Source organism: Salmo salar, chromosome 09 (genome assembly GCF_965601325.2).
Source record: "Salmo salar chromosome 09, fSalSal1, whole genome shotgun sequence".
Classification (NCBI taxonomy): Eukaryota; Metazoa; Chordata; class Actinopteri; order Salmoniformes; family Salmonidae; genus Salmo; species Salmo salar.
Window position 1 is genome coordinate 78126969 of NC_138299.1, and position 15694 is coordinate 78142662.

The window sequence follows — 15694 nt, forward strand, 5'->3', positions numbered from 1 at the left end:
TGTACGTAATGGTTTGTAACGTGTATACCGACTTTAAAAAAAAAATCAATACAACTTTTGCAGTAAAGTTTTATCTGATATGTATCGTGTCAAGATTCCATTACTAAGCTTCAACGATAGTGTAATGTCAGGTAGAATCGCATGATGTCAGTACCCAACTACAATAACGATCTTGAGAGAAAGAATTACCATAATGCTTTTGACTCCGCCCACTTGCTGCTTAGGCGATTCAGTCGCTGGAGGAATACAGTTATGCAGGATCGTGGGGAGAATAAGGTATAAAATGGACATTCTTAAAACACTTTTGAATCATGAGCTTTTGTCATATTTGCTAATATAATGGATGGACAACAGTCACCAATGAAGGAATAGTGGAAGTGTTGTGAATTCTCGTTATTTATTCTAAAACATGGAACAAAGAGGATGCAGGGCATGGCGAGAGCCATTGCAGTGGGTCACCTACATGGTTGCTTTGATTTTCTTTTGGATCGGAGCTTCTGCTCAGTTAAGATACGCCATCTCTGAAGAGCTTAAGGAAGGAACTGTCGTCGGGAATATAGCTAAGGATTTGGGAATAGATCTGAGCACCTTGAAGGAGAGGGGATTTCGAATCGTGTCGGGCTCGACCGAGCCCCTTTTCCAGCTAAACCAGAATGACGGTATCTTGTATGTGAACCGAAAAATAGACCGAGAGGAGGTGTGTGAACGGAGCAGCGTGTGTTTGATCAACCTGAAAACCGTTCTAGAGAACCCGCTGGAGATCCATTATGTCTCAGTGGAAGTGTTAGATGTTAACGACCATTCTCCTAGCTTTCCCGAGAAAGAGAAACGGTTAGAGATTTCAGAATCTGCGTTACCAGGGGCGCGATTTCAACTACAAGCAGCTCGTGACCCAGACGGTGGGATATATTCCGTTCAACAATATAAACTCAGTCAAAATGATCATTTCCGTTTAGAGGTTAAAGATCGAGGTGAGGACCGTAAAACCCCTAGTCTTATTTTACAGAAACCACTGGATAGGGAGGCTGTAAAGAGCCATATATTGCTGCTCACAGCTATTGATGGAGGAAAACCTCCAAGATCTGGAGACATGAGAATAACTGTAGATGTATCCGATGTCAATGATAACCCCCCGGTTTTTACTGAAGATGCGTACTCTGTATTGGTGAATGAAAACGCTAATTTAGGAACAACAGTCATACAGGTAAACGCCACTGATCTGGACGAGGGTTCTAATGCTGAAGTTGTCTATTCATTTGGTAATGACGTGGAAGGGGAGGTTCTAGAATGTTTTGATTTAGACCCGATTACTGGCGAAATAATTGTAACAGGACTTATTGATTTTGAAAAAAATCACAAGTATGAGATCGATATACAAGCGTCAGACAAAGGGGCAGCTACATTGACAACAGACAAAACTGTAATTATTAAAATTGTGGATGTCAACGATAATGCACCTGTGATTGAAGTGACGTCATTCTCTAACTCAATATCAGAGGATTCTAGACCTGGTACCACTGTAGCACTAATCGGTGTTAAGGATTTGGACTCTGGTCTCAATGGGAAAGTTGTCTGCTCTCTAACTGAGGAAAACCCTTTCAAATTAACGCTATCTTTACAAGAAAGCATGTACTCTGTAGTCACCAAGTCACCACTGGATAGGGAAAAACAGTCCGAATTTGATCTAACAATAGTAGCTAAAGACGCAGGGCAGCCGTCCCTGTCATCTGTAAAGACTATTAGTGTTGTAGTATCAGATGTGAATGATAACAGTCCAGAGTTTTCACTGAGCCCCTATACTTTCTATGTCACTGAGAATAACCACCCAGGCGCCTCAGTATTTTCCGTAAGTGCATCTGATCGTGACATAAATGAAAACGCACTTATTTCATATCATATTTTGAGAGACGGTGGTGACGATAATAAATGGGCATCTTTTCTCAACATAAATTCAGATAATGGACATATTTCCGCTCTAAAAAGCTTTGACTTTGAAACCCTCAAAACGTTCCAATTCCAAGTTGTAGCTACAGACTCTGGAATTCCGTCACTAAGCAGCAACGTCACAATAAACGTGTTCATTGTGGATCAGAACGACAACGCTCCAGTGATCCTGTATCCAGTCAGCGCTAACGGTTCCGCTGAAGGTGTGGAGGAGATTCCCCGCAATGTGAACGCAGGCCATTTGGTGACTAAAGTGAGAGCCTATGACGCTGATATAGGATATAACGGCTGGTTGTTATTTTCACTACAGGAAGTTACTGACCACAGTCTCTTTGCTTTGGACCGCTATACAGGACAGATAAGGACACTTCGGTCATTCACAGAGACAGACGAGGCTGAGCATAAACTGGTCATACTGGTAAAAGACAATGGGAACGTTTCACTCTCAGCAACAGCTACTGTGATTATCAACGTTGTGGAGCCCAAAGAGGCTTTTGCAGCTTCTGATGTTAAAAGCGCAGTAAAAGACGAGGAGGAGAACAGCGTTACATTTTATTTGATCATCACTTTGGGGTCAGTTTCAGCACTTTTTATCATCAGTATCATCGTGTTGATTGTAATGCAGTGCTCCAAAGCCCCAGACGACTCCTCCAAGTATTTACAAGATGTGAATTACGACGGGACACTGTGCCACAGCATCCAGTACAGATCCGGAGACAAACGGTACATGTTAGTTGGACCCAGAATGAGTATAGGTTCTACTATAGTCCCGGGCAGCAATGGGAATACACTAGTGGTACCTGACCACAGGAGGAGAGTTTCAGGAGAGGTAAGAAGTTGAAAACAACCTTGTATTTCACCATCATCACGTACCCTCTATTGAGGCTGATTTTCGAGTAACATTTTTAGCCATTTGTGAGTATTTTAAATAGGTCTATGTTGTTTTGACGTCAGAGAGTTGTTGGTTCTAACATGGTCTCACAACAGAAGTTGCTCGTTCATTTACAGCCGCTGCTCACTGGGCGCTGTTCGCCACAGTGGTGCTGAAACTTTGGGCACTTCAAAGCGCTATTTGATGAATGCTTGACAAAAGGTGATGACATATAAACTCTCCTCTTTCTCTATAAATCTTTCTCAATTCAATTTCCTTGTTGCATTCTTGTATAACGCTTTAGTTCTTGTAAAGACATCATGATATGTCATATTCAACCAGAACTCCCATATCTATACACCTTTTGCAGTAACGTTTTGTCAAATGTGTATTGTGCCAAGGTAGTTTTCAGTATTGAAATATAAAAATGTAAACTCTTAAATGATATTGTAATGTGACGTAGTATCGCAAGGTGTCAGTACCCAACTAGAATAACATTCCTGATACATTTTCTCTCGTCATATTTTGAGTCCGCCCCCTTGTTGGTTTCGTAGATTATTCAGTTGATGGAGGAATTCAGTCATGCAGCATCGTGGGGAGAATAATGTCTTACATTGCCAGAATAAATATAACTTTGGATAATTAGCTGATGTTATAGTCACGAATGTAATGGATAGAGCGTTTCCCCAGATTGAGGCATAGCGGAAGTGCTGTGTACAGTTTTTACTTATCTGGAAATCATGGAACAAAGAGGATTCAGGGCATGGAGGCAGCGACGGCAGTGGGTCGTCTTCATGGTTGCTTTGGTTCTCTTTTGGAGCGGAGCTTCAGCCCAGATAAGATATTCCATCTCTGAAGAGCTTAAGGAAGGAACTGTCGTGGGGAATATAGCTAAGGATTTGGGAATAGATCTGAGTACCTTGAAGGAGAGGGGATTTCGAATCGTGTCGGGCTCGACCGAGCCCCTTTTCCAGCTAAACCAGAATGACGGTATCTTGTATGTGAACCGAAAAATAGACCGAGAGGAGGTGTGTGAACGGAGCAGCGTGTGTTTGATCAACCTGAAAACCGTTCTAGAGAACCCGCTGGAGATCCATTATGTCTCGGTGGAGGTGTTAGATGTTAACGACCATTCTCCCAGCTTTCCCGAGAAAGAGAAACGGTTAGAGATATTTGAGTCAGCCTTACCAGGGGCGCGTTTTCAGCTGCAGGCTGCCCGGGACCCAGACGGTGGAATATATTCTGTTCAACAATATCAACTCAGCCACAACGATCATTTCCGTTTAGAAGTTAAAGACCGTGGAAAGGATGGTAAAATCCCTATTCTAAATCTCCAGAAACCACTGGATAGAGAAGCTTTGAAAAGGCATAAATTACTGCTCACAGCCATTGATGGAGACAAACCTCCCAAGTCTGGTACAATAGAAATATTAGTGGACGTTTTAGATGTTAATGATAATATGCCTGTTTTCACTAAAGAGTCATACTCTGTGACGCTAAATGAAAATTCTCCTATTGGCACAACAGTCATACAAGTCAACGCTACGGATTTGGACGAGGGATCAAACGGTGAAATCATTTATTCTTTTGGTAGTAATGTGAACAGTAAGTTACGTGAACTTTTTGAAGTAGATGCTATCTCAGGTGAGATAATTGTCAGAGAATGGATCGATTTTGAAATAGAGGACAGCTATGAGATTGATATACAGGCGTCGGATAAGGGACCGGCTCCCCTGACAACAGACAAAAGCGTAACAGTAAAGATAGTTGACCTGAATGATAACGCACCCGAGATAGAGGTGACGTCCTTTTCTAACGCAATCCCCGAGGATTCTAGACCCGGTACCACTGTAGCACTAATCAGTGTCAGTGATGAGGACTCTGGTCTCAATGGGAAACTTCTCTGTTCTATAAGCGATGGCGTCCCGTTCACTCTAACGCCGTCTTCACAGGATAACATGTATTCGGTAGTCACCAAGTCACCTCTGGATAGGGAAAAACAGTCTGAATATGATCTAACAATCGTTGCTAAAGACGCAGGCCAGCCGTCCCTGTCATCTGTAAAGACTATTAGTGTTGTAGTATCAGATGTGAATGATAACAGTCCAGAGTTTTCACTGAGCCCCTATACTTTCTATGTCACTGAGAATAACCACCCAGGCGCCTCAGTATTTTCCGTGAGTGCTTCAGATCGTGACGTAGATGAAAACGCACTTATTTCATATCATATTCTCAGAGACGGTGGTGACGTGAACAAATGGGCATCTTTTCTCAACATAAATTCAGAAAATGGAAACATTTTGGCGCTAAAAAGCTTTGACTTTGAAACCCTCAAAACGTTCCAATTCCAAGTTGTAGCTACAGACTCTGGAATTCCGTCATTAAGCAGCAACGTCACAATAAACGTGTTCATTCTGGATCAGAACGACAACGCTCCAGTGATCCTGTATCCAGTCAGCGCTAACGGTTCCGCTGAAGGTGTGGAGGAGATTCCCCGCAATGTGAACGCAGGCCATTTGGTGACTAAAGTGAGAGCCTATGACGCTGATATAGGATATAACGGCTGGTTGTTATTTTCACTACAGGAAGTTACTGACCACAGTCTCTTTGCTTTGGACCGCTATACAGGACAGATAAGGACACTTCGGTCATTCACAGAGACAGACGAGGCTGAGCATAAACTGGTCATACTGGTAAAAGACAATGGGAACGTTTCACTCTCAGCAACAGCTACTGTGATTATCAACGTTGTGGAGCCCAAAGAGGCTTTTGCAGCTTCTGATGTTAAAAGCGCAGTAAAAGACGAGGAGGAGAACAGCGTTACATTTTATTTGATCATCACTTTGGGGTCAGTTTCAGCACTTTTTATCATCAGTATCATCGTGTTGATTGTAATGCAGTGCTCCAAAGCCCCAGACGATTCCTCCAAGTATTTACAAGATGTGAATTACGACGGGACACTGTGCCACAGCATCCAGTACAGATCCGGAGACAAACGGTACATGTTAGTTGGACCCAGAATGAGTATAGGTTCTACTATAGTCCCGGGCAGCAATGGGAATACTCTAGTGGTACCTGACCACAGGAGGAGAGCTTCTGGAGAGGTAAGAAGTTGACCACATTGTCATGAGTAACTAACTACTCGTTAGTTCTCAGTATTTTCAATCTAAGTACTATTTCTGATGGTTACAGGATCCGTGCCGCAGGGATTGAATGTATGAGTTATCTATGGGGTGGCACATATGATAGACACTATTGTAGGTGGCAAAAGCGTGCATTTGTTTGTGTTATTATCTGAATCGGTCGATTAGAAATATTGTGTATACCTCAGAGGGCTCTGTCCCACGGGGGTTTTCTCGTCAAAAGACGCGGTACTAGGGACTTCCGCTGTCCATGGTGCTGAAACCTGGTGGAGTACATTCATCACCTTCGTTGTGACAAAACTCTCTTGAGATGGTTAATTAAAGACGCTTTGTAGTTTCACTTAGGCTATAGAAGAAGCCTTTTCAGTCTTTATTGACATGGTCCAAACCATGTAGTTCTATGTAGGACACTTGTTGCAAACTTCTAAAAATCAACCAACATGCACACGTAGACATTTTAATTTTTTTACATTTTAGTCATTCAGCAGACGCACTTATCGAGAGCGACTTACAGTAGTGAATGCATACATTTCATACCATGCGTTTTTTTTTTGTACTGGCCCCCCGTGGGAATCGAACCCACAACCCTGGAGTTGCACACACCATGCTGGCATTGCAAACACCATGCTCTACCAACGGAGCCACAGGGAAAGCCAGACGTCACATAAGGAGATTCCCCATGCATATCTCATCTTTGCCTAACCAGTACAATGGTTTGTAATGTTGTTTTGTCTTTTACAATGTTTTGTTTCGAAATAGCACTTGGTATTCGTGTAGTAAAAGATCGTAAAGGGTCTAATTATACCCAATCCTGCAATATGAGGCGGAAACGCATGGTGTCAGTGCGCAAGTAGAAGAAGGGTTATGAAATAACTCTGTTGGTCATACTTTTGAGTCCTCCCTTTATAGCTGGTTTGGTATTTCGTCGCTAGCAGATTTCAGAGCTTCGAGGATAAATTGTCATTTGAAACCTTTCAACGCTAACATATTGTAAGATACCGAGCTGTGATTATATTTGGGAGTGCGATGAATACGATGACGTTGCCGGCAGAGGCGTAGTGAAACTGCTCTGGGTTTCTCTTTAACCTTAAAAACATGGAACGAAGAGGATGCGGGGCATGGCGGGAGCGACGGCAGAGGGTCGTTTTCATGGTTGCTATGTGTTTTTTTTGGACCGTGGCATCTGCACAGATAAGATACTCCATCTCTGAAGAGCTTAAGGAAGGAACTGTCGTGGGGAATATAGCTAAGGATTTGGGAATAGATCTGAGCACCTTGAAGGAGAGGGGATTTCGAATCGTGTCGGGCTCGACGGAGCCCCTTTTCCAGCTAAACCAGTATGACGGTATCTTATATGTGACCCGAAAAATAGACCGAGAGGAGGTGTGTGAACGGAGCAGCGTGTGTTTGATCAACCTGAAAACCGTTCTAGAGAACCCGCTGGAGATCCATTATGTCTCGGTGGAGGTGTTAGATGTTAACGACCATTCTCCCAGCTTTCCCGAGAAAGAGAAACGGTTAGAGATTTCAGAGTCCAGGTTACCGGGAGCGCGATTTCAGCTACAAGCAGCCCGTGACCCAGACGAAGGTCCATTATCCGTTCAACAATATAAACTGAGTCATAATGATCATTTTCGTTTGGAAGTTAAAGATCGAGGTGAGGACGGTAAAATTCCGTTTTTGGTTTTACAGAAACCACTAGATAGAGAAGCTGTAAGAAGCCATAAATTACTCCTCACTGCCATTGATGGTGGAAAACCCCCCAGATCTGGAACTCTGGAAATATCAGTGGATGTACTGGATGTTAATGACAACACTCCTGTGTTCACTAAAGATATATATTCTGTAAGTGTAAATGAAAACGCTCCTTTGGGAACTATGGTCATAAAGGTAAATGCCACCGATTTAGATAGTGGCCCGAATGGGAATGTAGTTTACTCATTTGGCAATGACGTCAACAGCAAGTTAAGGAAACTTTTTGATATAGACACCATTACAGGTGAAATAACTGTAAAAGGGCAAATAGATTTTGAGGAAAGGGATAGCTATCTGGTTGATATTCAGGCATCAGATCAAGGACAACTTCCTCTGACAATAGACAAAAGCGTAAAAATCAAAATCGTTGACCTCAACGACAATGCACCTGAGATAGAGGTGACATCATTTTCTAAGGCAATTCCAGAAGATTCTAGGCCCGGAACCACGGTGGCACTGATCAGTGTTACTGATTTGGACTCTGGTCTCAATGGGAAAGTTCTCTGCCATGTATTGGAAGACGTACCTTTCACACTATTACCATCTCTACATGACAACATGTACTCTGTAGTCACCAAGTCACCACTGGATCGAGAGAAATTATCACAATATGATCTAACAGTAGTTGCTAAAGATGCAGGCCAGCCGTCCCTGTCATCTGTAAAGACTATAAGCGTAGTTATATCAGATGTGAATGATAACAGTCCAGAGTTTTCATTAAGCTCCTATACTTTATATGTCACTGAGAATAACGACCCAGGCGCCTCAGTATTTTACGTAAGTGCATCAGATCGTGATGTAGATGAAAACGCTCTTATTTCATATCATATTCTGACAGATGGTGACGTGAACAAATGGGCATCTTTTCTCAACATAAATTCAGAAAATGGAAACATTTTGGCGCTAAAAAGCTTTGACTTTGAAACCCTCAAAACGTTCCAATTCCAAGTTGTAGCTACAGACTCTGGAATTCCGTCACTAAGCAGCAACGTCACAATAAACGTGTTCATTGTGGATCAGAACGACAACGCTCCAGTGATCCTGTATCCAGTCAGCGCTAACGGTTCCGCTGAAGGTGTGGAGGAGATTCCCCGCAATGTGAACGCAGGCCATTTGGTGACTAAAGTGAGAGCCTATGACGCTGATATAGGATATAACGGCTGGTTGTTATTTTCACTACAGGAAGTTACTGACCACAGTCTCTTTGCTTTGGACCGCTATACAGGACAGATAAGGACACTTCGGTCATTCACAGAGACAGACGAGGCTGAGCATAAACTGGTCATACTGGTAAAAGACAATGGGAACGTTTCACTCTCAGCAACAGCTACTGTGATTATCAACGTTGTGGAGCCCAAAGAGGCTTTTGCAGCTTCTGATGTTAAAAGCGCAGTAAAAGACGAGGAGGAGAACAGCGTTACATTTTATTTGATCATCACTTTGGGGTCAGTTTCAGCACTTTTTATCATCAGTATCATCGTGTTGATTGTAATGCAGTGCTCCAAAGCCCCAGACGATTCCTCCAAGTATTTACAAGATGTGAATTACGACGGGACACTGTGCCACAGCATCCAGTACAGATCCGGAGACAAACGGTACATGTTAGTTGGACCCAGAATGAGTATAGGTTCTACTATAGTCCCGGGCAGCAATGGGAATACACTAGTGGTACCTGACCACAGGAGGAGAGCTTCTGGAGAGGTAAGGAGGTCATCAATCTAAAATATATTAAAATTTGCTGTTGGTGGCCTAATATAGCCCGTTTGGCCTGTCATGGATGTCTCAACTAGCTGACTGTGTAACGGAGTGGACGGGCCCATGTAATATTTTGGTGACACGGCTGTCCTGCTGTAACCTGAGACACAATGGAGTATAGGACTTTATTTAGTTGGACATGTCACTCGACAGCCCATTACTTCCCCATCTGTTTTAACTAAACAACTCACTTTGGATAGGTCGGCTGGTCTGATCCTATATGGTTAGAGGTGAACAGGAAAGAGGATTGTTTTCTCAGGTATACATGGTGGTTCCAGTCTGCTTGTTCAGGAGGGTCAGCCTGGGCTTGGTATTGTATTGATACAATGTCGATACTTGTTAATAAAACAAGGGAAAATATCCATGCAATTCATAGATTAGTGAACCTGCTCAGGCCAACACGTGACCAAGAACTATTTAGACTATAAGTAGGTCAAATATAATGCTGACCGTAGGTCAGTGGATGGAGCTAACTTCAGCCTCATCCTCACAGAGCCGTATGTTGAGCCTTATATACAGGGCCTTGGTCCGTGCATTTCCCTCTTCAGCTTGTGTTGTTGCCATGAATGGAGCTATTTCAGTAATCAAAGGCTTTTCATAATCAAATCAAATCAAATTTATTTATATAGCCCTTCGTACATCAGCTGATATCTCAAAGTGCTGTACAGAAACCCAGCCTAAAACCCCAAACAGCAAGCAATGCATGTGAAAGAATCCTTATGTGGGGCAACACCCCCTCAGAAAGAGAGTCTACTGGGGATTTAGCGCAGCCTTGAAACCTATGACACTGTCATATCGGCTCCTTTTCCACACAGTCAAGTTGTTTTGGTTTCTAACGATCTAGCTGTGCCCTTTAGTCATGTAAACTGAATAATGTGGTGGCTGTTGTGGTGTTGTTTTCATTAGATGGGTTATTAGCCTGTCTTATCATGTGGCATGTAGCTTCGTAAGACAACAGTGGTGTGTGTGTGTGTGCGCGCGTGCGTGCGTGTGTGCGTGCTCGTGAGTGAATGAGTATGAGTGAGCGGACACCTGGGGCCATTGATTTGTGAGGGGCCCTTCGTGCCCGCTCCCATCCCCTATAATTCTGTATTCTTTTGTGACAAATGTGTAAACAGGTAGACCAGAGGGAGAGGTCTCTGATTGGCAGATGAGTGACAACCCCAATTAGAAGCACCTGCTGCCCATCTGTTGTTCTTCACAGATCCTGTTTTGAATGAAAGAACATCGTACCTACACACTGAAGAAGGATGTTAAGACAAAACATCTGTGTACGCTATCCCGGATGCAGTAAAACATTAAAAACATTGAACAAGGAAGTAAGCGTTAAGCGACATATTTTGGAGCGTGAACCCATTCCACCTCCTTGTTTGTCTGAATGAGTATGTCTCTGAAAGCCTGCTCTCCGTGGTGGTAACTGGTTATATGGGCCGTGCGCTGCTGTGCCTGTGGCTGGGAGAGAGAGAGAGCTGCCCGTCTCTGGCACACCACTAGCCAGCCGGGTAGGTTGGGGTGGGGGTGCGCTGCTGAGGCTGTGCCTGTGACTGGGGGAGAGAGAGAGCTGCCCGTCTCTGGCACACCGCTAGCCTGCCGGGTAGGTTGGGGTGGGGATGCGCTGCTGAGGCTGTGCCTGTGGCTGGGGGAGAGAGAGAGCTGCCCGTCTCTGGCACACCGCTAGCCAGCCGGGTAGGTTGGGGTGGGGATGCGCTGCTGAGGCTGTGCCTGTGGCTGGGGGAGAGAGAGAGCTGCCCGTCTCTGGCACACCGCTAGCCAGCCGGGTAGGTTGGGGTGGGGGTGCGCTGCTGAGGCTGTGCCTGTGGCTGGGGGAGAGAGAGAGCTGCCCGTCTCTGGCACACCGCTAGCCAGCCGGGTAGGTTGGGGTGGGGGTGCGCTGCTGAGGCTGTGCCTGTGGCTGGGGGAGAGAGAGAGCTGCCCGTCTCTGGCACACCGCTAGCCAGCCGGGTAGGTTGGGGTGGGGGTGTGCTGCTTGGCTTCACTAGGGAGCTGCCGTTCATTATTTGCATGGGACTTGGAACGCAACCAGCGACGAATGTTCCTCCCCTTTTCCCATAGTCTGTGTTCTAATGCAGTGTGGTTGAAATAATAATGGGCCTTTGTTTTGATTTTCAAAACATGATCTCATGCTATTGGCTAACACAGAGGTTGTGTCTCATCAGCTATGAGAGTGTGGCTGAACCAGGTCGAGTCTAGGGGATGGTGGTGTTGCCCTAGCAACGGACTGGCAGAATTACCTCTCTGTAGTCGCTGGTTTTCCACAGCATGTCGGCGAGCCTCACGTGCAGTGCAGCGGTCTCAGCTGCGAGAGAGAGGGAGGGAGCAGGTGGAAGAGGAGGGGGAGGGGATGGCTTTTGTATGGCTATGCCTTCTCGCACATTATTTCATGAAAATTGATTCATGTTTTTGTGAAACTCATGGATTATGTTAGCGCAATCCTCATTGTAAGTTGGTCAACTGATGGTGTCAACAGAGAAGCAATAGTACATGTGAAAATACATCAACACATTGTTAAATATATTGAATTATGGCCATTTTCTATTTTATTCTACTAGGTCACTTCAGATTTCACACTTTGGTAATTCTATAGGCTGGGAATAGTATGACTGAGGTTAGCTAAAATCAGCAGTGCACTGCTAGGTCATTCCTATTCAGTGACACTTGTACACATTGATTGAGAGGAATGTGAAACAATGCAGAAGATGGACAAAAAGAGAGATGGTGGGAAAGTCAAGGATGAAGAGTGAGTTAGATATCAGTACTGGAAACACTGATATGGGGGGAAGTCAGAGATGGAGAGTAGATGGAGCGATAGAGAGTAGATGGAGAGATAGAGAGAGTAGATGGAGAGACAGAGAGAGTAGATGGAGAGAGAGAGAGATAGAGAGTACTTTTAGAGATAGAGAGTAGATGAGAGTGTAGATGGAGAGATAGAGAGTAAGATTTAGAGATAGTGTAGATGGAGAGAGAGAGAGAGAGAGATAGAGAGTAGATGGAGAGATATAGAGTAGATGGAGAGAGAGAGATAAAGAGTAGATGAGAGAGAGAGTGTAGATTGAGAGAGGAAGATGGAGAGTAGATGGAGAGTAGATGGAGAGATAGGGAGATGAAGAGTAAATGGAGTGATAGAGAGTAGATGGAGAGATAGGGAGATGAAGAGTAAATGGAGTGATAGAGAGTAGATGGAGAGATAGGGAGATGAAGAGTAAATGGAGTGATAGAGAGTAGATGGAGAGATAGGGAGATGAAGAGTAAATGGAGTGATAGAGAGTAGATGGAGAGATAGGGAGATGAAGAGACAGAGAGTAGATGGAGAGATAGGGAGATGAAGAGTAAATGGAGTGATAGAGTAGATGGAGAGATAGAGAGTAGATGGAGAGATAGGTAGATGGAGAGATATAGAGTAGATGGAGAGATAGGGAGATGAAGAGTAAATGGAGTGATAGAGAGTAGATGGAGAGATAGAGAGTAGATGGAGAGATAGAGAGTAGATGGAGAGATAGGGAGATGAAGAGTAGATGGAGAGTAGATGGAGAGTAGATGGAGAGATAGAGAGTAAATGAAGAGTAGATGAGAGATAGAGAGTAGATGGAGAGATAGGTAGATGGAGAGATAGGGAGATGGAGAGATAGAGAGTAGATGAGAGATAGGTAGATGAAGAGTTGATGGAGAGATAGAGAGTAGATGGAGAGATAGGTAGATGGAGAGATAGGGAGATGGAGAGATAGGTAGATGGAGAGATAGGGAGATGGAGAGATAGAGAGTAGATGAGAGATAGGTAGATGAAGAGTAGATGAGAGATAGAGAGTAGATGGAGAGATAGGTAGATGGAGAGATAGAGAGTAGATGAGAGATAGGTAGATGAAGAGTAGATGGAGAGATGGAGAGAGTAGATGGAGAGATAGAGAGTAGATGGAGAGATAGAGAGAGTAGATGGAGAGAGAGAGAGTAGATGGAGAGATAGAGAGAGTAGATGGAGAGATAGAGAGAGTAGATGGAGAGATAGAGAGAGTAGATGGAGAGATAGAGAGTAGATGGAGAGATAGAGAGTAGATGGAGAGATAGAGAGTAGATGGAGAGATAGAGAGTAGATGGAGAGATAGAGAGAGTAGATGAGAGATAGAGAGTAGATGGAGAGATAGAGAGTAGATGGAGAGATAGAGAGAGTAGATGAGAGATAGAGAGTAGATGGAGAGATAGAGAGTAGATGGAGAGATAGAGAGTAGATGGAGAGATAGAGAGAGTAGATGAGAGATAGAGAGTAGATGGAGAGATAGAGAGTAGATGGAGAGATAGAGAGTAGATGGAGAGATAGAGAGAGTAGATGGAGAGATAGAGAGAGTAGATGAGAGATAGAGAGATAGAGAGTAGATGGAGAGATAGAGAGTAGATGGAGAGATAGAGAGTAGATGGAGAGATAGAGAGAGTAGATGGAGAGATAGAGAGAGTAGATGAGAGATAGGTAGATGAAGAGTAGATGGAGAGATGGAGAGAGTAGATGGAGAGATAGAGAGTAGATGGAGAGATAGAGAGAGTAGATGGAGAGATAGAGAGTAGATGGAGAGAGAGAGAGTAGATGGAGAGATAGAGAGAGTAGATGGAGAGATAGAGAGATAGAGAGTAGATGGAGAGATAGAGAGTAGATGGAGAGATAGAGAGTAGATGAGAGATAGAGAGAGTAGATGAGAGATAGAGAGTAGATGGAGAGATAGAGAGAGTAGATGAGAGATAGAGAGATAGAGAGTAGATGGAGAGATAGAGAGTAGATGGAGAGAGAGAGAGAGTAGATGAGAGATAGAGAGTAGATGGAGAGATAGAGAGTAGATGGAGAGTAGAAAAGTAGTAAAGTGCTCCATTAAAATGTGTCTGTCTCTGTGTGTTTCAGTGCGTGCACAGTAGCAATGCCAAGCGTGCTTGGACAGTATGTGTCTCATTTAGCCAACAGGTGATGTCATGACTTCAGTGGGTCACATTGGTTTTCTGCAGGCCCTCTTGACACACAGCGTGAATATACATGGTTTCACTGGGCCACATTTGCTCCCTTCATCCCTAGTCTGTGTGGTGTAGGTATTCGGGGTCTATCGTTGCGTGTATATTTACCTACTGGGACTGTGGTTGGCAAGGTCATCTTTAGAACAGAAGGCTGTGCTTGTGAAAATATGCAAGCAACCGTACTAAATTCACAACCGTATGTGTCTGAGCGTGTAGCCTCTTTCATCATACCACAGTTTGTTCTTCAATCATAGTGTTTGTTGCATTTTGAGGGTGTGGTTTATCTTTGCTTTAGTGGCTCTTTGTGTGCGCTTGGTTAGTCTGTGTAATTGTGTTAGCTTTGCCAAGTGTCTGAGATCAGAACTGCACACGCTGTAATGCACCTTTGTGGTCTGATGTGTCAGGCAGTGTGTCGGTTGTCTTTAGTAATTGTGTGAGAGGGTTCTCTCTGTCAGAGTGTCTTCAGTACCACAGGGAGACTGCAGACACAGGGATGAGTATTACAATCAGCCACTAAAGCTTTTAAGCAGTGTTGTACCCAATTCCAATAGACACTGCCTTCTTTCACACCAAGCCCACTTCCATTTTCTATTCTCTCTCTCTCTCTCTCTCTCTCTCTCTCTCTCTCTCTCTCTCTCTCTCTCTCTCTCTCTCTCTCTCTCTCTCTCTCTCTCTCTCTCTTAGCCCCGGTCTTTTGCTTCATCTCTGTTTCATTTTTACCCAGAATCCTCTCTTTGTCCTCATTTGTGTTCCCTGCACTCGGTTCTCCTCTGTTTCACCTCCCCTTTTCAACCCCTTCTTTATCTTTCCCTTTCTCTCTGTCTGTCTTTCTTTGTTCCTGCTGCTTCTTCTTTGGTATTCTATGGTTTTCACACAATGGCCTATCCCTTTTGCTCAGCTCCCTCCACTATTTTCTGTACGTTAAACCCTCTCCTATTTGCTCTACTTTCCCTGCATCCCTTAACCCTCTTTTTTCCCCTTCCTGTCCCCTTCCCCTCTCTTCCTGTCTTCCACCTCTACCTTTCTCCCTCTCACTCTCTACCATTGTCTTTCTCTCCTCTTTCTCTCCATCTCTCCCCACACTCCTTCATCTCCATTTACTGTTCCTCTCCCTCCCTAAACAGCCTATCTCTCTCTCTCTCTCTCTCTCTCTCTCTCTCTCTCTCTCTCTCTCTCTCTCTCTCTCTCTCTCTCTCTCTCTCTCTCTCTCTGCCATCCC

At 44.2% G+C, this 15694-nt stretch overlaps 1 protein-coding gene across 4 annotated transcripts in view; it reads left to right on the forward strand.

Moving 5' to 3' along the window:
* Positions 1-15694, forward strand: part of LOC106611843 (protocadherin alpha-C2) — a 199269-nt gene that overhangs the window by 18055 nt on the left and 165520 nt on the right. The window contains exon 1 of one of the 4 annotated variants that reach the window (XM_082955934.1): positions 258-2773. The exons of 1 other annotated variant lie outside the window; for it this stretch is intronic. In XM_082955934.1, the coding sequence (XP_082812060.1) occupies positions 410-2773 (2364 nt within the window). In that variant the 5' untranslated portion in view covers positions 258-409. Of the gene's footprint in view, positions 1-257; positions 2774-3373; positions 5920-6847; positions 9415-15694 lie in introns of those variants that run through there. 2 more of the 4 variants (XM_082955933.1, XM_045723955.2) reach the window with 2 other exon arrangements.